The 25,000-nt window shown below is 34.7% G+C and overlaps 1 protein-coding gene across 5 annotated transcripts in view; it reads left to right on the top strand.

Annotated features, from left to right (window-relative positions):
- Positions 1-25,000, top strand: part of LOC106878847 (laminin subunit alpha) — a 250,341-nt gene that overhangs the window by 225,024 nt on the left and 317 nt on the right. For all 5 annotated transcript variants that reach the window (XM_089357441.1, XM_089357440.1, XM_089357439.1 and 2 more), the window contains 10 exons: positions 3,084-3,254; positions 3,710-3,804; positions 7,813-7,951; positions 10,950-11,139; positions 13,057-13,218; positions 15,291-15,450; positions 18,432-18,559; positions 20,490-20,589; positions 23,101-23,223; positions 24,963-25,000. The exon at positions 24,963-25,000 is cut by the window's right edge and continues 317 nt beyond it. In XM_089357441.1, the coding sequence (XP_089213567.1) occupies positions 3,084-3,254; positions 3,710-3,804; positions 7,813-7,951; positions 10,950-11,139; positions 13,057-13,218; positions 15,291-15,450; positions 18,432-18,559; positions 20,490-20,589; positions 23,101-23,223; positions 24,963-25,000 (1,306 nt within the window). The remainder of the gene's footprint in view (positions 1-3,083; positions 3,255-3,709; positions 3,805-7,812; positions 7,952-10,949; positions 11,140-13,056; positions 13,219-15,290; positions 15,451-18,431; positions 18,560-20,489; positions 20,590-23,100; positions 23,224-24,962) is intronic.

Genomic DNA, 25,000 nt, shown 5'->3' with positions numbered 1-25,000 from the left:
GAATAATATTTTTAAGGTCAACATTTACTCACTCGCGACCACTTCTAGGCTTTGTCACTAACTTGGTTTATCAAATTAGATGGTGTTTTCATTTTTAGATTGGTCACATCCTAAGCTACATTTGCAGCTACAAAATTCAAAAATTACTTCGGTAGAAAAAATGTTTCAGTAAAATTTGTGAGGTCAAAAATCGGTGAGTAATGCCTGAAATCAACTTTGAGTCCACACTTTTTTTTTTTTTTTTTTTCAAAGAAATCTATATTTTATTTTAGCTTATATGATAGATCTCGGTGAGAGGAATTAAACTTTACTGATAGATCTTGACTACAGGAATCCCATGATGCTAATTATATTAAAAAAAAATAAAAACACTACTGGGGCTAAATGTGCCAAAAACAGTAGTAGCACCTGAAAGCAAATTCAAAACCTAAATATTTTGTCTTTGTATAAAAATTTTGTTTTTCTTCAGCTCATATGATAGAAATCATCAAGACAAGTGTCTTTGTGTTAATCTTTTCAAAAAATATTCAAAATGAAAAAAGTTATATAAGCTAAATGTGCCATAAGTATGTTAAACAATTTTCAAGTAGTATTATTATTTATTACAGTACTAAGACAATGAGCTGGCAGAATCGTTAACACTTATGGTGAAAGCTTTGTGGCATTTCATCTGTCTCTACATTCTGAGTTCAAATTCCACCAAGGGCCATCTTTGTCTTTTATCTTCTCGGTACTTGATAAAATGAATATCAGCTGAGCACTGAGGTCAATGTAATCAACTTCCCTCCCCTCCGGATTTGATGGCCTTCTGCCAAAATTGGAAACCAATATTGCAAAATGTTTGATTCAATTCAGTATTTAGGTATCTTGCAAAAATCTACCTCATATTCATAGAATACACTATATTATAATAAATATTATAATAAATAAATACAAGGTAGTATGTGAATAATATTCTTAAGGTCAACACTTACTCATTCGTGAATACTTCTAGGCTTTGTCACTTATTCATTTCTTTTTACTAAATTTGATGCTGTTTATATATTTATAGATTGGTTACCTCCTAAGTGACATTTCAAGCCACAACATTTTAAATTTGGTTCAGTAGTAAAAAAGTTGAGATTTCAAATATGTGAAGTTAAAAAGGGGAGAATAATACCTGAAATTGACTTCAGTGGTATACACGTGATGTTGCATACATACATTCATAAATATACACACATGCACATTCACAAGTATCTTTTAAAATGCCCATGACGGGAAACAAAGGTGAGTGACAAACATGTAGCTTTAAGGAGAGAGGTACTAAGTTGACAACAATTGATGACAAGTGGACCCTTTTTTGCTGTCCATCATAAATAAACACTCACACACATATACATACATATATATATATACATACGTATACGTACATACATACATACATACTTAATGCAGAAAAATGTTACTGAGGTTTAAAGTTTAATCATTATCACCTAATCAGAAAACAGGATTTAGAAGGCGGCATTTTCTGCATGATAGTTGTCTATCACAAAATGAAAGTAAAATCATTATATGAGGAGGAATTTTTATTAAACAAAAGCAAAGTTTTACGATAATCAAAGTTGTAAGAACTTCTGAAGTTTTAATAAGTTTTTTGCTTACTTTTAAACTTTTATTCACTATTAAGAGTAGCAGAATTTTGATTGTTATTTCTTAGGGTAAATTGACAAGGGTTTTGCTTTCAGATAGTATGATTGGCTTTTCAGAGTAGCAGGATTCAGATTTTTTATTATTTTCAGGCAAGTTGACAAAGACAGTAGCTGAAATGCAGGCTTTATTTTTATTTTGCATGAATTTTGACTAATAAAACTAACTTTGCCCTAACAAAGGCAGGTGGCTCCTCCTACTTTATGGTGGATGCATTGACTATTTTTGCATTTTTTAAAAATAAGTGGATTATATTTTATTTATTGAGATTGCAGTTTTAAATCAGTTTATGAAAACTAGATTGTAATATGGGATTTTAGCATACACATATGAAATCTTCATTTAAAAAAAAATTATTCCTTAAAATTTAATGATACAATATTGTTACTCTTTCTTTCTTTCTTTCAATGAGCAGACCTGAAAGTTTCTAGTAGTGCTGCTCAGAAAAAACAAAAGAGCAAGTGGCTCCTCGTTCCTTACGGTGGATGCATTAGCTATTTCTGCATTTTTTAAATCATTTTTATATTAGCCAATGCAACAAAACCCTGTCCAAATAACTTTTCTTATTTTTAGAATTTAAGAAAAAATATGTGAAAATTAAAAAAACACAACATAAAATTATTTTAATTCAACCATCAACAATGAAAAGTAATTCAAATATTTTTTAACAAAAGAAAATTAGTTGTATTGTATTCCCTGGAAAAAAAGTGGATTACAATGAAAAATTCGGGCGCATGCATGTTATTCTCAGCAATATTTTAAGTCCTTTTTAGTTTCTTTTAGAGGTAACAAATTTGACAAATTCTACTGTAGAAATCTTGTTCTATACTTTTCCAGGTGTAATAACTTAGGAATATTAACATGCATGCGCTTGCATTTTTCATTGTAATGTATATATGTATCTGAGTGTATATAACTGACTTTTCCCTCTTTTTATAGCCTTGGATTCAAAGTTAGATGCTAGGATAGTGATATCAATTTAGATGCAGGATAGTTATATAAATTTAATTGTTTCACTACTATATTTCCATTGAAATACGCTACATTTGGAACATGAATTAACATGGAACTTTGCTGGAACGTTTTAATTTCGACCATTTTAACTCTTTTGTTACCATTTTCCTGTTGAAATGCACTGCCTTTGTTTCAATTAATTTTGAAAAGAATGAATAATTTAGAAAATAACTGTCATTTTCAAACTGGAAGTTTTTGTGATAGATTCAGGGTGGTCTCAAATGGGTTAATATCAAAAAGAGTAAGTAGCCAACTTTTGCACTGAGCTTTACTGTAAACACAGATTAAAGGTTGATTCTACTGGAATAACACAAGTAATCCTAGAGATAGGAATTTGTCCCTCCATCATTATTAAAAGATAATACTCTCTTATGTTTTAGCTTGAAACTGAATATTGATGACAAAGAAGAAATGAAGATTAAACAATCCAATCAAAATATCAACAAAATGGACTTATATATTGGAGGAGTACCACAAAATGTCATTAAAAACAAACGAATTCCTCAGAATTCTTTCAACGGTTGCATTGAAGATGTTATCATTAATGGAAAGTAAGTGGCTTTTTTTTAAGAGAATTTTTGAGAATTCTGTCAATATATTTTATTATATACTTTATTTATAGGAGCACACACACACACACACACACAAATACATTCATATACATATTATCATTGTTTTAATGTCCACTTTTTCATGTTTGCATATGTTAGACAGAATTTGTTGAATCAGATTTTCTCTAGTTGGATGTCCTTCCTGTTGCCAACACTCATCTGTTTCTAAGTATAGTAATATTTCTCCAGAGGCTTTTCACATAATACTAGAAATAAAGAACAGCACTTGATGTCAGTAACACTTGTAACACTCTCTGTTCCCCATATACATACATACACGCGCACACACACACACACACACACACACACACACACATGATGGGCTTCTTTCAGTTTCCGTCTACCAAATCCACTCACAGGGCTTTATATTGTCTGCCTTTAATTTACAATTTCAGATTATTTGACTTCAGTCAAGCTCAGCTATCAGTAGGAATACAGCTTAACTTTTGCTCTCAAAATATTCCTAAACCAACAACTTTGGTTCCAACAGGTAAATCTAATATCTACCTCGTCATTATCATCATCATCATCATCATCACTACCACATTCATTTTTATGTCTGCTTCCCATACTGGCATAAGGTAAACTTTCTGATCTAATCAAATATGTCAGTGGACCATGTGCTTCTCCAATGTCTCAGTGTAGAAAAGTTTCTACATCTGAATATCCACCGTGACACTGACCACTTTACACAATTTGCTTTACAGAGTATATTTAGTGCATGATTTTTTTGTCTTTTAGTGTGTATGGCATCATCACTAGTGAGATTACCTTGTAACTTACAAGGTTAAGAGACCCTTTACCTGAAAGGGAGGATAGGAGATAGAGTGGCCATTTTATGTCAGGTTGAGGGATTAAAGTATGATTGAAGGAGCAAAAATAGGGTTATGGCTGTGGTGGAGATTTGTGGCTACTTTGCATTTTACATAGTGGGATGGAGGAGACTGTGGTGGTGCCAGAAATAAGTATGGTGGTGACACAGTGTCAGGATGTATTCTCATGGTAACAAGGCGATGCTGAACAATTACGGAGGATGGATAAAGTTTCAAGAACAAGAAATGAGAGTGAGAGATAAAGTGGAAGTGGTCAGGTGCATATAGGGGATGTTTGTTGTGAATATTGAACAGGGGTAGGGTGGTAAATATGAGCAGGAAAATAATGAAGAAAATGAGAGAAGGAAGTAGCAGAAAGGAGAGGGAGAAGGGACTGATGGAAAAGAGATAGCAATATTGTATACTATGAGGAAATGGATTCTGCTATCATTTCTTCCTGTTGCAGAATAATACTGGGTCATCGAAAAAGGTTTCCGTGATTTCAAAATAACTAAGTCTGTATAAAAGATATACTATTTATTTATACACCAAAACACAGAAAATCTTAAATATTTCTTACATTATTTAGTAGGTTTCAATATGAGCTCCCTTTGTTGCACAGCAAACATCTAAGCGATAGTCAACCTCCCTCCATGTGTGCTGTTTCATATCAGAATTTGCAGTCGCATTGCTGCGTGGATTCTATCTCTTAAATGTTGCAGATCCCAGATTTTTTCTGCATAGACAATGTTCTTAAGATAACCTCAAAAGAAAAAGTCCATAGAGATTAGATCAGAGCTTCTGGGTGGCCACTAAACAGGACCATTTCTTCCAATCCAACGGCCAGGGAATCTGTTGTTGAGAGCTTGTCACACATTATGGCTGCTGTCCTGCTGGAAAATTACACTTATTCCCTTTTCTCTTTCAATGTCTGCAATTTGAAGGAACACATAAATTTCTAGCATGTCCAAGGAACTACCACCCATAATCATGTTTTCTGCAAGCATGAGAAGGCTGACACATTAACCTTGGGTGAATCACGGATATACTGAAGAACTTCATTGGGTTGCTGAGCTCCCCATATCCAACTGTTGTATCCATTAACACAACCATTTATGTGGAATTTTGCTTCATCACTAAATAAAATTCTGTTAAGATAACTATCATCGTCATCAATTTCTCTCACCATTGTTACAGCAAATTCAACATGTTTAGGCCTATCTGTCTCCTTAATTTTCTGTCTCATTTGAATTTTGTAAGCATGCAGTCTTAGGCATTTATGCAGCACATTTTGAATTGTTATTTTGAGCATACGAAATTCCAAACTACTTCGAACAATGGACTTCTTAGGACTACACAAACATGACAGTCTTGAATGCTCCACATTTTCTTCCAACATGCATGCTGGCCTGGAGATTTCTTAATGTTTACATTTCTAGTTTCTTTAAACTGGTTAAACCAACAAACAGTGGTTTTGTTTGTAGGTGGATCTTGTCCATAAGTACGCCAAAAATGACGTTGCATTAAAACAACTGACTTAAACTCAGTGTGTCACAACACACACTGTGCTTCCTGCTGTACAGTCGCCGTGATTGCCGTGGAGTGATTGGCCAGGTACTTGCTAGTGAAATAGTGATTTCAAGGACAAGCAAATATAAAAGCTCCTACAATTGTTATACAGTCCCATGTTGATTTCATACAGATCGCTTGCTTATAGCTACTGCAATTGACAACTAAAATCATGGAAACCTTTTCGATGACCCTGTACAGTAGACAGGAGAATGATACAGTGGTGAGGGATGTGGTTAATGATTACAAATGGGAGAAAGTGAGAGATGGATAAAAGCAAGAGTGTGGAGGTGGTTGATGGTAAGAATGAGGAATGGATGTCAATAGGAAATGGCTCAAAGAAAAGACCCAAGTGGTTGGGTGGTGGAGAAAACAACAGGAGTTTTAAATTTCACAGATACTCAATTGTGTGTATAGTCTGCATACACAATTATGCTTTGAAAGCCTCAGTTACAACATGCTTGTGTATAGCTGAGCAGGTCATCTCAAACACACAGTGCCATGTAAAAAGCACTCATGCTGACACCATGTTAAAGTACTCATGCCAGTGCTATGTTAAAAGTATCCAGCACACACTGTAAAGGTGATTGGCATTAGGAAGAGCATCCAGCTGTAGAAATCAAGCCAAATCAGACTGGAACCTCGTGCTTGCCAGCTCTGGTCAAACCATCCAGCCCATGTCAGCATGGAAACAGACATTTAAGGATGATTATATATATATGATAAACATAAGTTTATATCATTTGTTCCCAAGTGCATGGATGTAGGTATTTGATATCTATGCATGTGTGTATTGGCTATGCATATGTATGTAAGCTATGTGGGTAAGAGCTGATGGATCAGCTTGTTGGCATGTATGTGCATGTTTGCTAAGATGTATGTATGTATGGGTGCATATCAACTGTGTGTGAGTATTCATTTGTGCAAATATGTAGATGTATGTGTCAGCTATATATATCAGCTGCATGTGTATCAGTTGTATGAGTGTGTGTAAATATGTGTGCATTGCCTGCTGCATACGTATATCTGTGTAAACATGTTAAGGATGCATGTATGGCTGTGTAAATATATGGATGATTGGTTAACAGGAGTATGTACACCCCTGTGTTCATATGTGAATGTATGAATGCATGCATGTTTGTCTGGAAGAACATATGCATATGTGTGCATGTGTTTTTATCTGGTATGTGTGTGTACACATATATTTATGCTTTTAGTGTTTATGTGTGTGAGCACGACAAATGTGTTGTTTGGAGGTGGGGTGTTGGATTGAGGTTTGGTGGTATGAGGGGGAGAAAGAAAGAGAAGGGAAGTATACATACATAAATGTATGTATGTGTGTGTATGCAAGTGCACACCCATGTATGTAGAGGTGATTGTAGTGGTTACAAGGGATGCAAAAGGTGGGAAGGTTGGTGTGTGGTCTGCATAGGCATAGTTGAGAACCCTGTCCTTGGTTGTGAGGCAGCCCGCATTGAGGTGCTGCCAATTTTAAGGTGGTATATCTGGGTTGTCGGTGGCCAGTGGCTTGAAGTTCACCTGGAAGGTGTACCTCTGACGGCAGTAATAAGTTCATATTTTCTGCTGATAGATACTGCAGGTTGGTGAAGTATGTGCTGTCTTTCATGGCGGCAAAGCTGACAATTGTTGCACTTCCTGTGTCTCTCCATTTAGTAACTGAGCTTGAATGAACTAAGTTTATATAAGATGACCATGAAACTTTAAGTCACATGGAGCCAAATCAAACTGTTTAAAAAAAATAATAATATTTGTAACTCCTACTAAATGTGTTGAGTGCCTCTTTCTTTCATTAGTTCACTCACTCATATATGCATATGTGTGTGTATAATATATATATATATGTATATATAAAACTATGTAACAGTATCCAGCAGGCCATATTCCTAGTTTATAAGGTTTGGGTAGGCTGAGAAAAGCACTGCCCTTTTTCATTTATTTAAAAAATTTCTTTTTTTAATTCATGATTTTATCAATAAAGTATACAATTAATTACAGAATAAAATCATTTTAGTATTTAAAATATCGAATTTCTTTTAATTTAGAAAATATTTATGAAATACACATGTTTTGATTAAAAATGTTCGACTGTATTTCAGATAAACCATTCTTTAGCAATACTCATTGTGCATTACCTGAGGTGCCTAAAAAGTCACTTTCTGTCTCTGGCCAAAGGTTTGGCACCACAGGAGACCTCAGTTGGTGGCATTTTGAAATACCTAACCAAAGCAAAGTATCGTAAGTAATTTCTTTCAGTATCTATACATTCCAGGACACTATCTATCTGTCTCTCGCTCTCCTTCTCTCCCCAGTTACTTCAGTATTTTGTTGCTTGTATACCTGTCTACAAATGTCTATATCTACATATTTTTGTTTTTTAATTGGAGACATTCCATTTGATATACATCCTCAACTAATATTACACACACTTACGCACATCTATAAAATCACATCTTGCAATATACATACATACAGAAACAATTTTCTGATTAGCACAATATATGTTACTCCTGAGGATTTAGGTATACAGAACTTTTAAATCAATTTAATTTAATTATGTATCACAGTTATGTAATTAAGGAATTATTTTTGTTTATTCCTAACAAAACAACAGTTTAGCACAATTAAAGTATGAACTATAAGTGAAATTTTTGCTTCTCTGCTATTATTCAAAATATGTTGCTCTCTAACATTGTTTTAGCTTATTATGTATAGACAATCAAGTCAGTCCCACTTGGATTTATTGTAATATAATAATGTGTTGAAGTTTAACAACTTGTTATTGAGCTCTTAATCACTATGGATTTAGTTTTTGATGCTTATACAAGGTGTGTCAAAAAAGAAACAAGACTAGGGTCACAGAAAGTTTATGTTAAATCCAAACTATAGCATACAAGTTTTCCCCTTCGAAATAATCCCTCCTTGAGTCTAATGCACATTCCCATCCTTCTCCATCATGCCTCCATTCACTCCTGAAAGGATTCTTCTGAGATTCTTCACAGCTCCATCATCACAGCCCTCTTGATGACTTCCACATCAAGAAAATGGGTACTCTTGATGACCCCCTTGAGCTTGAAGAAAAGGAAAAATTCACACAGTGCCAGGTGAGTCAGGAGGTTGTTCTGGCACAGTAATGTTCTTCTCAACAAGGAACTGCCAGATACTCAGGGCATTGTGAGCCAGTATGTTGTAGTAAAGCTGGCACAAGTTGTCTTTCCCAGCTCACTTGTGATCAGTCATCTGACAGTCACTACCCACCACCTGTCTCATGTGCTCAACGTTAGCCTCAGTCCTGCTCATTGAAGGTCTTATGCTCCTGGAGTTGTCTTCCATGTCCTTGCATCCTTCTTTAAATCTCTTGTGCCACTCAAAAACCCATGAGCATGACATCTCATCTCCATACACTTGTTGCAGTAGTCTGAGTGCTTCTGACAGAGCTTTCCCCAACCAGACCAGAAACTTCAGGTTGGTACATTGCACTGTGCTCATTACTTGATGGTATAAAATTGAGGAGCAGTTTAAAAAAGCACAAGGGAAAACACACAATAGTTGCTGAGATCACATTATATACTCACTGGATATTTCACCATATAGTGATGCAACCACCTAATCCCTATCTCACTCATAGCTCACACAACACACTAAGTCTTGTTACTTTTCTGACATACCTTGTACATCAATTGTATATATGATATGATATGATATGGTATATATGTATGTATGTGTGTGTGTGTGTGCGCGCGCGCATATGTATGTATGTGTGATGTATTTATTTATTAGTATATGAATATTAAAGATCTAATTAAACTAAGAACATCTATATTGTGCCATTCAGATTGGTTGTTAACTGTCAGGATACTGTGCACTTCAAATATTCCAAGCTCCTTGAAATTTGCCAGCCCTACTTCTGACATACCTTTGTACCCTTTCCTTTTTGTGGCTCTGTTACTGTTCACGTTTCTGTCTTTTTATGTTTTATTCCATCTACTTTGCTTCACTTTCTAGCTTTAATTAGTTTTTCTTTACTTTTTGCTGCTTTCTTTCTCCTCTTTTCCAACAAGTTATAGTGCATCTAAGGATTGTATACAATAAGCTCATTATTATTATTATTGTTTGAGTGATGAGCTGGCAGAATCATTAGCAAGCTGGGCAAAATGCTTAGCAGCATTTCATCCATCTTTACGTTCTGAATTCAAATTCTTGGGGTTGATGTAATCAATTTATCCCCTACCCTGAACTTACTGGCCTTGTGCCAGAATTTGAAACTGTTATTAAGGTAGCAAGCTGGCAGAATCATTAGCATGCTGGATGAAATGCTTAGTAGTATTTCACCCATTGCTATGTTCTGAGTTCAAATTCCACTGAGGTTGACTTAGCCTTTCAATAAATTATGTACCAATAAATTAAGTACCAATGAAACATTGTGTTCGATTGTAATTGACTAGTCCCCTCCTCCCCGAAATTTCAGGCCTTGCGCCTTTAGTAGAAAGGATCATCATCATCGTCATCGTCATCGTCATCGTCATCGTCATCATCGTCATCATCAAGGTGGCGAGCTGGCAGAATGATTAGCGATATTTTGCCCATTGCTACATTCTGAGTTCAAATTCTGCCGACGTTGACTATGCTTTCATCCTTTCAGGGTCAATAAATTAAGTACCAGTGAAACACTAGGATCAATGTAATTGACTTAATCCCCTCCCCACAAGCTGCCCTTGTAGCAAAAATTTGAAATCATTATTATTATTATTATTATTATTATTATTATTATTATTATTACTTTGGTTTGGCTCGGGTTTGGTCTTATTCCTGGTAGGATTTATGTGGGTAGCAGGTTGCTACCTGTAACCTTAGGTATCCACCAGTTTTCAGCTGTCTTTCAAATGCTTAGTACCCTCATATTCATCCTTGCTGTCCCCAAGAGACAAATTTTCTGTAGGAGCTCTACCTGGCATTCTATTCCAACCTCCTTCAGCCAATTTGCCTATATTTTAGCTTGCTGTCCCAATGCATCAATTATTATAGGCATGACCTTTACTGTTCTCATGCTCCAATTTCTTCCTATTTCAAATTTTAAGGGATTGTATTTTTTTTTTTGTTTTTCGTCCTCTTTCTTTATCTTCTTTTTATTCCTCTTCTTCTTTTTGTCTTCCTCTATCCTTTTTTTTTTACAATTATTATTATTATCTATTTATTTATTTATATATTTATTCTCTCTGTTGGTTTATCATTTCAGAAACTTCATTACACTAGAATTTAATACCAAAAAGGAAGATGGCCTGCTACTTTATGTCTCAGATAAGAATCACAATGACTTCTTAGCTGTTTACCTTGATAAAGGATATGTAGTGTTTGCTTTCAACTGTGGTGGTGGAACATCCCAAGAGCAGTCTACTTTTAAATCCAATGATGGATTTTGGCATATGGTAATCATATATATATACATATTTGTTTTTCCTTTATGGTTTCATCAAAGGAGAAAGATCATCCATTTATGACCTTTTTTCAGTGCTTCCGAAACTTGTGGGAGAAAATCAACTTTATTATAGAAAAGAATGGACTTTTTTTAAGGCACTCAATGTCCAGATTGTGTTATCAGATGAAGTTCACCTGCCAAAAACAAAAATAGTCTCACTGACAGGTTTCCACACAGTTGCTGTTTACCAAATTTCCCTTATAAGTCTTTAGTCAACTAAAGGTGAAGCATACAATCATTGAGTGAATTCCAAGAAATTCTATAGGAAATCAACAAAGTTGGCAACATTTTCAACATAATTGTTGAAGGTCTTTCTGCTAATGTTCTCGTATGGAAACTATAGGCATAGTTTTGAACAGGATGTACTTATATGCTATGCAGAAACGACTTAATATGCCGTAAAACATTTAAAAAAAGTTTCTGTTAGCCTGTACAACTGAATAGTATCATTTTTGATATCATCTTTAAACTTGTCAGTCTGTGCTTCCATGTCTGTTACAGTAAATCAACATATCTAGCAAAGATACTGTGACTATGTATAAAAATAATGTTTTTTTTTTCTAGGGTAGCCATATAAAACTTAGTCAATTATATAAAATTTTGAGTTTACTTGGCTGTCCAGAAGTTAGTCTGTACATCCAGAAGATGCAGTGTCTATGGTTTCTCTACTTGGACCTAATTCATAGAATTTTATATGGCTAACCTAGAAAAAAATAACATTCTTACTCTCTTTTTACTCTTTTACTTGTTTCAGTCATTTGACTCCGGCCATGCTGGAGCACCGCCTTTAGTCGAGCAAATCGACCCCAGGACTTATTCTTTGTAAGCCTAGTACTTATTCTATCGGTCTCTTTTGCTGAACCACTAAGTTACGGGGACATAAACACACCAGCATCGGTTGTCAAGCAATGTTGGGGGGACAAACACAGACACACATATATATATACATATACATATACACGACGGACTTCTTTCAGTTTCCATCTACCAAATCCGCTCACAAGGCTTTGGTCGGCCCAAGGCTATAGTAGAAGACACTTGCCCAAGGTGCCGCACAGTGGGACTGAACCCGGAACCATGTGGTTGGTAAGCAAGCTTCTTGCCACACAGCCATACGTAGTCACATTATCTTTGCTAGATATATTGATTTACTGTAATAGATATGAAAGCACAAACTGACAGGTTTAAAGATGATATCAAAAACGATACTATTCTTCTATTTACAACCTACCATAATTCTAGTGTAAATTCAGACCCTTATAACCTCTCCATGTTTTGATACATATATGCTGCAATAGCGAACAACACATATAGCACTGCAATATACACAAAAATGATAAACAAATGCCAGTATATGCACAGAGATTAGTGAATGTCTTCATAGATGTAAAATATCTTCAGCTAACTTCCTTCTCAATGGAGTTTTTAAATTTTTGCTCACAACACACAAACCATTTGTATATGGTATACTACATGAACCAGATACACCCTAATTACAAAATAGATGAATATGTCAACATACTCATATGCCACAACCAACCACAGTCTTGTAGTTAGATATTATATATTACAAAAACACCAAAATGGAAAACTTCATCAACATGAAATTACAAACTTACTAACCACAGTATATGAAGTAAAATTAGAAAGAAAGCACATTAGTTGACAGCACTCTGTAGAATGCCACAAAAATGTGAAAATAAACTCGATTCTTTTTATTATTCAATACTCGATGTGTATATTTATCCTTTTGTGGTAAGATAAGTACCAACTTAGTACTGGGGTTGATGTAGCAGACTAGTCCTCTCCTCTAATTTCATGCCTTGTTCCTATAGTAGAAAAAATTACTTATTGTTTGTTGTTTTAGCTGTCAATAAAACTGGAGAAAAAAGAAGCTGCTTTACAAGTTGATCGAGAACCTCTAATTCGGTTCACTGGAAAAGGAAAATCAAAAGAGCTCAATGTTCAGAAAGAGGTCTATGTTGGCGGCATCAAACCACAAACTAAGAATTTCATTGATAATGTCAATGTAAGTAGAATAAACTTTCTAATGTTTTTGTGTTTATGTGTTTGTACAAATGTCCACAAGCTATAGAAAAAAGTGTGTGTGTGTTTGAGTGGAGTTCAGTTGTAGAATTAGGTTTTAAAATCACACACACAAATGCACAAGCATGCATTTATATCTACCAAATTATACATTGTTACACATGAGTGATAACTATCACAGCAGATGTATATCTCTGCATATCATCGTCATCATCATCGTCATATCCACTTGTCTATGCTTGTGTGAGTCAGACAGAAACCATTGAGGCAAATTTTCTTCTATGGCTGGATACTCTTCCTGTTGCCAATCCTCATCTACTACCAAGCAAAATAATAATCCTGTAGTCTGATGTTCAACAAAACAGTCCAGACATAGTTATGAGCTTTTTCTTGCTTACAAAGCTTACAGACCATGACAAGAAGTCCTGACATGTTTTTGTGGTTGACAGCAAACATACAACACTCCTGTATTTGATACAAGGCTGCTGCTTTGTTTTCAGAAGCCAAGCATATAAAGACAAGAAGACATCCAACACTCACACACACATAGTAGCTTCTTCAATTTCTGTCTACCAATGTCACTCATAAGGTATTGCTCAACCCACAGCTATGAAATAGAACATTCTCCAACAGTGTTCATGCAGAGGAACTGAATTTTGACCATGTGGTTCCAAAGTTAACTTCTTAACCACACAACCATGCCAGCACCAATTATATATATATATATATATATATATATATATATATATATATATATATATATATATATATATATAGATAGATAGATAGATAGATAGATAGATAGATAGATAGATAGATAGATAGATAGATATATACACACACACACACATATATTATCCCAGAGGGTGACAAGTTCAGAAGGAAGCTATGTTTAGCCACCTAGGAATAAAGTATTCAATATAAGTGTGTGAGTGGAAAAATATTTAATCCATCAATGCATATGGCAAAACAGAATACATATTTTGTCAAATTGATGGTTATGGAATAAATATATATGCAAGTATGTGTGTGTGCCCATCTGTTTATCTTTCTTTCTTTAATCAGTCAATCAATCAAATGCTTGTGTAAGCATGGTATAGTGAGTCACCATGTAGTGCTCAGATAAATCTGAATCTTAAACTCACAACTTCTTTAGTGATGTTAAGTAGTGGGAGGGAAGAGAGTCAGCTGTAAGAACAATCATCATCAAGTGGATATGAAAGTAAAAAGACAGACAAACAATAACAGATGTACAGAATGTATTTATATGAAAAATTGCATTTACAATTTGCAAGATTTTTATACATTTCATATAGATATATTCCTTATGCCTGTTTTTCTCCTTGTATATATATATATATATATATATATATATATATATATATATATATATATATATATATATATATACACACATATATATAATATATCAATATTTAGGTTAGTTAAAATATGTTTGTGACATATTTCAACTGCTAAAAGGCAAATTCACTGCAGTTACTGTGGAGAAAATATGTACCTTGTGGTAAAAACACCTGGTTTGTTCAGTGTCACCATCTATCAGGAATCCCAGACTTTGATGTTTTGAGTTTTTTTACTTTTGTCAATGTACCTAAGAGAGGAAACTCTGAACAACTTATAAAATAATAGATTTATGTAAAATTCAGTCAACAATGTTGACTGATTTGCGCTGGTAGATCACCCAATCAAGGAAAATAACAAAATGTGAGCACCAAGCAGTATTGAATACTTTGAATATTTGATGTATTCAATGTTGTTTACCTCACTGTGAGCTGTATGTTATCATATCTAATCATACTTGGCATCATAAATGTTGATGTGCCTTGATTTTAATGAATCCTAATAACCAAATTATGTGTGTATAGATGAGCTTCTTTCAGTTTCCATGTTTATATCTAGCAAATCCACTCCACTCATAAGGCCAGGGTTTTAGTAGACGCACATGCCAATGGGCTATGCAGTAGCATAAACATACCTATGCCATGCACACACATCTTGCATACATCTATATATTCATGTATTAATTTATTGCAGATATCAAGCCATCAGTTCATTGGTTGTATAAAAAGCTTAAAGATGAACAAAAAACTTATTTCTGAAACTAACTTTGGTAAGAAGCAATCTGTGAAACCATGCTATGACAAAGATGAAGATGGTGTTTTCATTGGTGCGAGAGGAGGTCATATTAAACTTTGTAAGTAAATAATTATTCTTTCTTTTATTCTTTTAACTGTCTCAGTCATTTGACAGCAGCCATGCTGGAGCACCACCTTAAAGGGATTTTAGTCAAAGAAATCGACCCCAAGACTTATTCTTTGGAAGCTTAGTACTTATTCTATCAGTTTCTTTTACAGAACTACTAAGTTATAGGGACCTAAACACACCAGCATCAGTTGTCAAGTGATGGTAGAGGGGCAAACACAGACACATACACATAAATATATGCATATATATATATATATGTATATATATATACAGTTTCCATCTACCAAATCTTCTCACAAGGCTTTGGTCAGCCCAAGGCTATAGTAGAAGACACTTGCCCAAGATACTATGCAGTGGGACTGAACCCAGTACCATGTGATTGGGAAGCAAGCTTCTTACCACACAGCCATGCCAGCACCTATAAAAATGATGAACAGCCTTAATTTTTTAACCTTGGGTTCTCATCAAGTTAAGATTTTTCTCTTTCACATTCCCATTCCATCCCATCCATCTTCTCTGCCCACTATTTATGGGAGTAGAGTCCTCAGACACCTTCTCCATAAAGTCCTATCAGAAGCAACAATAATTAAACTTTCTGATTGGATTCCCAAGTGTGACCAACTGAGACTATGGACATTATCTAACCATTTTGTTCTTGGTCTACTCCTATTTCTCCTTCTTGGATGGTTCAGCTTGAAGAATCTGTCTGGCAATTCTTTCCTGTGATATTCTAATTGCTTATGACCTCTCAATGCTGAGAAGTAGCAGCTCAACATGGAAAGACTGCCTGTTCTCTGAGCTGCATAAGTATTTCCCAATGTAATGGCAACAGCAGTGATGAGTGGGTGGTAGTGGTGACAGTGATCAAGGGGACCGATGACCAAAGTAATCAACCACCATGACTATTCCTTTCGCTTCTTGAAAGTTAACTATCCAGTACTACATTATGTTTTGAGTGTGTGTTAGCTACAATTTCTAGCAGGTCAAATAATTGACAATGATGCAACTTTCTGAGCTCTGCTTTGCTTGTGTTGTCAGAAATTAAATCCTCCTCCTCCTCCTCCTCCTACTACTACTACTACTACTACTACTACTACTACTACTACTACTACAAGACACATAATTCTGCTTGCCTCAGTCACCTTAGCTAGTAAAGCCACTTCTGCTTGTCATCTATTATATTAAAGGGATAATGATAGATTCCTGTGCTTTAAAATATCTGGGATTGTAAAAGTGTATGATAAAGAAGTTGAGAGATAGATAGAGAGAGAGAGAGAGAGAGAGAGAGAGAGAGAGAGAGAGAGAGAGAGAGAGATTCAAATGTGAAAGAGTAGGGGTATGTGTGTATGTGCACATACCATTAGCATTAGCATTAATATGTGTGTGTATGTATGCACAAAGATAAAGGAATAGAAGTAGTCAAGCACTACAGCTGTTTCAAAAGGGGCACTTATGGCAAATGATTTCCAACAAAATAGCCACATGCAGCTGATGAAAAGGACATCAGGTGACTGAAACATTTGTAATGTTACATAATATGCACCCTTTTGAAACATCTGTAGTTCTTGACTACTTCTTCCATTCCTTTCATTTACAGACTTGATTATTGCATAATAAGCAACATTTGTTGCTTTCAAGCTTGAGTTGTGTAATGTCTGTCATCTTATCTGAATTTTCTGATGAACCTTGATATGTTATAAAGTGTATTTGATGCATCAATTAATAAACTTTATTGATCAACTAGCAGAGATACCTGGCATTGCCCGTGTCACATGGAATTAAAGAATTAGACTTTTCTTTCATATTTTCTCTAATGAACTGGAATACCTATGATTCGAATTTCATCAAAATTGCAGATAAAGAATTTTAATGAGGGTTCTTTCCCTCTTTTCACACCCTAACAAAAATTATAATCATGACATATTTATCCCATACTACTCTGCCCAGATTCCAAAATCCAAATCTTATAAAACCTATTCAAAAGTTTTTGCTCCTGAAAATTAGAGCACATGGCGCTCTAAAATGTGGGAGTTAAGGCCCCTATTAGTGGGGGTCTTAAAGTCAACCAGAGAAGTTGAATTGTTGGGAATCTTTTTTAACTCATATCTTATATCTATTGTTCAAATTTCTTTGAAATTGGAAATATATGAATGTTCACTGGGTTTATAATAGAGAGCAAAGCTAAAGGAAACCAAAAGACGAATGATCACAATAAGCAGTCAGCTGCCCTACTGTAGTTGATACCACTCCCCAATGTAGGATTCTTCACCATGCAGGTTACTGGCACAGCCATAAGATGCATTACAGTGCTTCCAGTAGAAAATATTATTATTATTATTATTAGTAGTAGTAGTAGTAGTATATAGACAGAGTAGAGTAGAAGGCCCTTGTCCAGTGTGTTATGCAGTGAGTATGAACCTGAGCCCACATGGTTTCGAAAGAAGCTTCTCAGCTACCACACCATACCTACACCATACATACATACGTGTGTGTGTGTGTGTGTGTGTATGCATTCATGTACGTGTGGTAGGTTCAGTACAATTACTCTGCTCTCAAGGCTGTTGTAGAAAACACACTTGCCCAAAGGGCTGTGGAATATGATCAATCTGAAGGCTGTATTATTGCAAAACAAGCTTCTTAGCCACATAGTTTAGTTGTTGCTGTCTTCATTTTTGTTGTTGTTGTTGTTGTTTAACCTTAGGTTAGTACTGATCAAGCAGGCTTATGATCAAGGACATTCCAGTTTCAATAATTAATCTTGTTTTTTACCTAAAATAGTGTTTCTCGGATAATATCATCCAATGAGTCTTTCCATTATTGAAGTAGTTATATGTGATTCAGTAGCCATATGGCTGCTATTTCTAGCAGGTGAATCACCATGTAGAGGGTCATCTCATTGAGAGAGAGGGAGAGAGAGCACTACAATATGTCTTTTACTATTTTAAATGTTTATTCCTTTTTCATTTGCAGTGGACAAGTTCTACGTTGGAAATGATCTGACAGTTTCCTTTGAAATACGACCTCGGACTATTAATGGTGTTCTTTTCGCTGTTCATGCTACCAAAGAATATTTAGTAATTGGAATTAAAAATGGAAATGTATGTTAATTTTTTACTTTCTCCATTTCATTTCTATTTATTTTCAACTGATTTGTTAACCCTTCTCTGACAATATTCCTTATAATCAAACTCTAAGTATTTCAGCAATTGTTCCTTAAAATTAAGATGTTTGAAGAAATTAATGAAATATTGTAATGCTATATATATTGGTATATAATATCATTAATATTGTATATTGGTATATAATATCTGTAATGATGTATTTAAATATTGGTATATAATACTGTAATGGTGTATATTTGTATATAATGTCAGTAGTGATATTTATTGGTATATAATATCATTAATGATGTATTTTGGTATATAACAGTTTATTTTAGTATATAATATCTGTAAAGTTGTATGATATGTTATGGTACATATTGGTATAATGATATATATTGGTATATCAATAGTGGCATATATTGGTATATAATATCAATAACATGGAGGCACATGGCTTAGTAGTTAGGGTGTTGCAGTCCTGATCATAAGATTGTGGTTTCGGTTCCTGAACTGGGTGATGTGTTTGTTCTTGGGTAAAACCATTTCGTTTCACTTTGCTCCAGTTCACTCATTTGACAAAAATGAGTAATCCTGTGACAGACTAGCATCCCATCCAAGTGGAAATATATGCACCACAGAATCCAGGAAACCAGCCTTATGAGCCTACGCAACACTGGATTAACTATTAAGCAAAATAAGCATGTGCTTAGGGAATCAAGGGAAGGAGGGCACCACAGAAATGGTAAATGGTTTATTGCAAAAAACCAATCACTTTAAACTTGCTAAAGTGATATTTGGGATGCCTTATCTCTACTGAGCGTAGAAGTAGATGTGTTACATGAGGTGAATTGCAATTAAAAAAGTAGAAAACTTTTCAAATATAAATGAAGTGGAAGTATACAAAAATAAAAATTAATTTTATGGTTTAATATTGTTATATTGTGAAGGGGCACCAAAATCTTTTAAGTGTTTAGGGCCTCTATAGGCCTAAATCCAACCCTGAGCCTAAGGCTCAGGAAGGGCTTTTGATCTTTCTTTTTTTTTAATATCAATAACAGTGTACATTGCGATGATATTTGTGATGGGATATACTGATGTGTGATATCTACAGTAAAAAATATTAAATAACAACGTTATTTAATTAAACTGTAATTTTTTTTTTCTGTTTAGTCAGTAAGTGTTATTTCCTATTTGCTTCTATCTAGAAATCAAAGGAAATGACTACTATTCTTTTGTGACCTGGACATCAATGTTTTGAAACTGACCTATTTTCCATTACATTTCAGACATTCGGGTTCAGCATTGAGCTGCTCAAGCAGAAATATCATTATTGTAAATATTCTGCTCAATACCACAGATTTGCTTATCAGTTGCTTGACCATAACCACTTGAACATGTCCCTTAGTGACTGACAATATGTGCATCTCTGATCATGAGCAGGAATAGTGGGAGATCATCAAAGACATGTGTTGAGAGGGAGTCTTTGGGGTTTGAATGAATGTAGCAAAAGCAAAATTTGAAGGAAATATTAGTCATTTTTCATACTTTCTGGAGGTAAGCAAATAGCAAATAACAGTTGCTACCCAAGGACAAAAAAATCGTGTTACGGTGTAATATGAATATGTAGATAATGCTGTATGATATATGTAACAGTGTGTATTGGTTTATAATATCTCTAATGGTAGATGTTGGTATATAATATCAGTAATGGTATATAATGGCATATAATGCGGGCTCTGTTTAGCAAAGAAGGTGATAATTTTTGAGAACTTACAAAGGGATTTTTGTATCAGACTTCTGGAAAAACTAACAATCTATACCAGTATACAGAGAATATATATATATATATATATCTTTATATATCTGTATGTGTCTGTATATATTCCTGACTTTATTAAATATTATTTTCCTTAACCTTTTTCAGGTTTATGCTACTGCTAATAATGAAGGTAATGAATTCACTGTCAAAATAGATTCAGCACACAATATGACCATTTGTAATGGCAAAATGTATAAGGTTGAAAGTAAGTTCTATTACCATTATCTTTTGAAAGCAATAGAAATGTTGTGGCCTATGGTTGTGGGCTGGTCTGTGGTGGTGACTTGTAAACTTGATGAATGAAAATATGTCTCTTGGGCTATGCGTAGAAGTAAATGAAGTAAATGAAATATTCCTACAAACATTTAACAGAAGATTTTATTATTACACATAAAGACAAACTGCATTGGCCTTTTATAGATAACAGCAATAATTACATACTAGGAGAGAGATACTGCTTGGAGTTTACTGTAAGTTATTGATATGGCTTGCCCAACATAACTAGAAACAATTGTGCTATATTCACGGTGATGGAAATTCCCATCATCTGTCTGTGCTATCTGTTTTAGCCATTTCCTGGGTCATCTGGTTGGTAAAAATGCATGCCAAACAGTTTTTATTGGGGACCAGAAATCAAATTCTAGAATGCTTATCAAACCTCTCCAAACAATTGCTTCATGGTGACTGGTCAGTTAATACACCAATTGCATGAAACTATGGTGGTTTGCTTGTATTGTCTGACTGCCTCTCCAGGGATTCAGTCTCAAATCCTAACTACAGTATCAAATAAATACTGTATGAAATAAAGTAATCTGGCAAAATCATTACACTGTTGGCAGAAAATCCTTGTGGTATTTTTGTATGCTCTTTATTCTATGAGTTCAAATCCTGCTGAGCCCAGTTTTGCTTCTTGTCTTTCCAGGGTTGATAAAATAAAGTACTAGTAAAATATGAAGGTTCATGGTTGACTAGCCACCTTCACTAAAAATTATTGGCCTTGAGCCTAAAGTAGAGACAGTTATTATTTGAAAATGGGATAATGCTTGACGAAAATGTCATGCTGTTCGTACTTCATATATCTTTAGTTTGTTTCATCTGCCATGGTTATGTCCATACTGGAGTAGCTCGTAAACAAGGCACCACCTTATTCAACTTTTCAAACACATGTTGAGTGTGTGATATGTGTGCATACTATATATATATATATATATATATATATATATATAATGGATTATCCTGTCAAAGACAACATATGATATATATATGTGTGTATGTATATATATATATGTATACATAGATGTATGTATTTACATAGATGTAGATAGGTATCTCATAGATATCTATATATGAGAAATCACATCGTGTCCGTGTGGCTTGACTGGATACAGTCCCCCACCTTCAGCCCTCCCACCACCAATGCCTGGGAATCCGGCAAAGAGTTTGATCAGAACATACATAAACACACTTACAAATGCACACACCCTAACACAGCAGACATCCACCCAACAGACCCTTTTTCACCACCCCCAATATAATCCCCCACACATATTGTACCTCTGCAAACACTCCATGCATACATAAATGCCCTAAAGAATTTAACCAAAGGTTTTAACCAAAACATCAAATTTTTTAAAAATACATTAATGAACACAGATGCATATACTGCCTTTGCCCTTGCCCTTCCCTCATTTCCTAAACACTCTTTTCTAGGAAACCCTTGTTGCCTTGCAATACCCCGAGAGATGGGGGTGGTGGTTTGGTACCAAGGGACATAACTCTTAACTTAAACAGTGTTAGATTCATTTCATCGTCTTTTTCAAAGAAACCACAAACCAGATGTGTCCATTCACCTCTAGCAATAGAGAGCAGTCACTCTATTTCATTCCATAGCTGAAGAGCCCAGGATCTTGGACTGTTACCTAACATTTTGTTGAACCCTTAGTGTGAAATCACTTCGTATGATCAGCCGTAATGGATACACTTCAATCAATATATATATAGATAGATGTGTGTGTGTGTGCAAATATTCTCTGAATACATATAACCCCACCACAAGTAATGTAAATGTTTAAAAGATGTTTTAGGTTTTAAAACTCGCACAGAAGACCAGACAAACATAACATGTGTGTACATTAGAGTGTGTATGTATACATTATGTGGGTATCTTGAAAATACTGTGACAACTGTGCACTGCATAGCTACAGGCTGCCCTTTGGCAAGGCACCTTGCCAGGGATATAGTGGAGTTTCAGGACTGCAGCATAGTGGATTGCGAAGAGGAAGCAGAAGAGCTCAACTGAGCCAGTGGTACTTCTTGCATTGATACTGAGCAGAGAAGATCAACAATCAGTATCACCAAGCTCAATCAAAAGAGTAACTGCAATGCATCCACAGTAGCAGTGTCTATGGTTGTGTAATCAGCCAGTGAAAGATTCATGAAAACTCAAGCTCCCAATTCAAATTGAATAATAGAATTCGTTTGTGACAGAGAGTTACAGGAAATTATGCAAGCAGCACACCATACATGTGTGTATATGAATGTTACCAAATAAAATAGCCTGGTGATCACTCAGTGCTCCAAGTAGAAATTTTTTACTTTGAAATATCTAATTTAAATTAAAGGCCACAACTTCACTTTTATTCTGATACTTTATTTCATTCTGTTATTTTTTACAGTTTCTATTTATCTAATTCTAATTTTGATTTCTCTTCTGTAGTGTCAAAGTTTAAGCACTACCTTACTTTAGGTATGAATGACTTCAAAAGAGTTGAAGGATTTGGTATACAAGGTATTAGTGAGACAAAGACTAATGATCCCCTCTACATTGGAGGTGTACCAAGTAAGAGGACAATTTCTTGATTTATTTTATTTATTTTTGATATAACTGTGTGGTTAAGAAGTTTGTTTTGTAACCTTGTGGTTCTGAGTCCAATCCCACTGTTTGAAACCTTGCGAAAGTGCTTTTTATTATAGCCCCAGCTTAATCAAGGCCTTGAGAGTGTATTTGGAAAATGGAAGCTGAAAGAATCCTGTTGTACTATATACATTTGAATAATATATGGAATGTATATCTGAGAGTAGAATAAAACTGGAGGCGATTTAGCTTATCTTATCATTTATGAGTTCAACTTCCGCCGAGGTTGACTTTGCCTTTCATCCTTTCGGGGGTCAATAAATTAAGTACCAGTTATGCACTGGGGTCAATGTAATTTACTTAATCCCTTTGTCTGTCCTTGTTTGTCCCCTCTATGTTTAGCCCCATGTGGGCAATAAAGATATAAGAAACGTTAGCATGTTATGCCTACAAGCAATAATAAAAAGATAAACTAAATCTCCAGTTTTATCCTATCTGTGTGTGTGTGAATGAATGAATGAATAGCTTTTCTGATGATTATCTTCCACTTAAATTATTAGACATTTATAAATCATATTGTGCCTCACAATTTGTAAATATTTAATCATTAAATTGGAAAATAACTATCAGAGTCATTCATTTTGTCAACTATACACTATTGTACCAAGGATTTGTTTTATGTTTGATGAAGTCATGAACGAGAAACGGGAACAAAGAATTCATTGATTCTCATGCTCAATTTATGTTTGTATATTATGACACAAGTCAGAAGTTTATTTTTTAAGATTAATTTATTCACACTCAGTATTGTTTGTGGCTTAATTTAAATAAATTAGTTATTAGAGATAGTTGACTTTTTCATCTTCAAATGTGGGATACTACTTTTGTGGGGAATATGAAAATCATAAAATATTTCTTAGGGGTGTTAAAAAGTGTATGAACCATTGATTTAGAGCCTATCTGTCTACTGAGCTTAAAAAATTTTTAAAGTAAGTTCTTAATTATAATAATAATGAGCTTATTGTATACAGTGCTACAATTTGGTCAGAAAAGTGTAAAAGTGGGGAGAAAGCAGCCATAAATCAAATAAAGAAATACAGCAAGAAAGTCAAAAGTACATGCACAGTACACAAAATAGAACACAAAGAATAGAAAAGTGAACATTAAAAGAGCCATAAAGGAAAAAGGTTGTATTGGCATGCCAAGAGTAGTGTTGGTGAATATCAGGAAGCATGCTGGTGACATATAAAAGATGCCCAATACACTCTGTAAAGTAGATGGCATTAGGAAGGGCATCCAGCTGTAGAAACCATGCCAAAACAGACAACTGGAGCCTGGTGTAGCTATCCGTCTTATCAGCTCCAGTCAAACCATCTAACCCATTCCAGTATGGAAAACGGATGTCAAATGGTGAAGGTGGTGGTGGCGACGGCGGCAGCGGCGGTGAAACTGTTTTCAGACGTCATAGGTACTTAGTTATTTGTGATTGATTTTATAAGTTGGTTCATGAATGGTTGAGGTTTTGATTTAAAAAGGAGTGACCAAAGTTGTTGTTGGGAAGATGAATAATCTTGTGGACTTCTACAAAGTCAAAACTTTATAAGTAAACCTTACAGTTCATTTCTTTGACAAAAGATGGATCAGCTAATTATTGAGAATGCACTGATTTTGATTTCCATCTGTGAAATTAATGTTAAATTAATTATGTTTACTTTCTCTTTCAGATCCTGCTGTCACTCCTGGAGTACAGTCAGCAGAACCT

Source organism: Octopus bimaculoides, chromosome 9 (assembly GCF_046866305.1).
Source record: "Octopus bimaculoides isolate indiv1 chromosome 9, ASM4686630v1, whole genome shotgun sequence".
NCBI classification, from domain to species: domain Eukaryota; kingdom Metazoa; phylum Mollusca; class Cephalopoda; order Octopoda; family Octopodidae; genus Octopus; species Octopus bimaculoides.
This window is presented reverse-complemented; position numbering and strand designations above follow the sequence as displayed.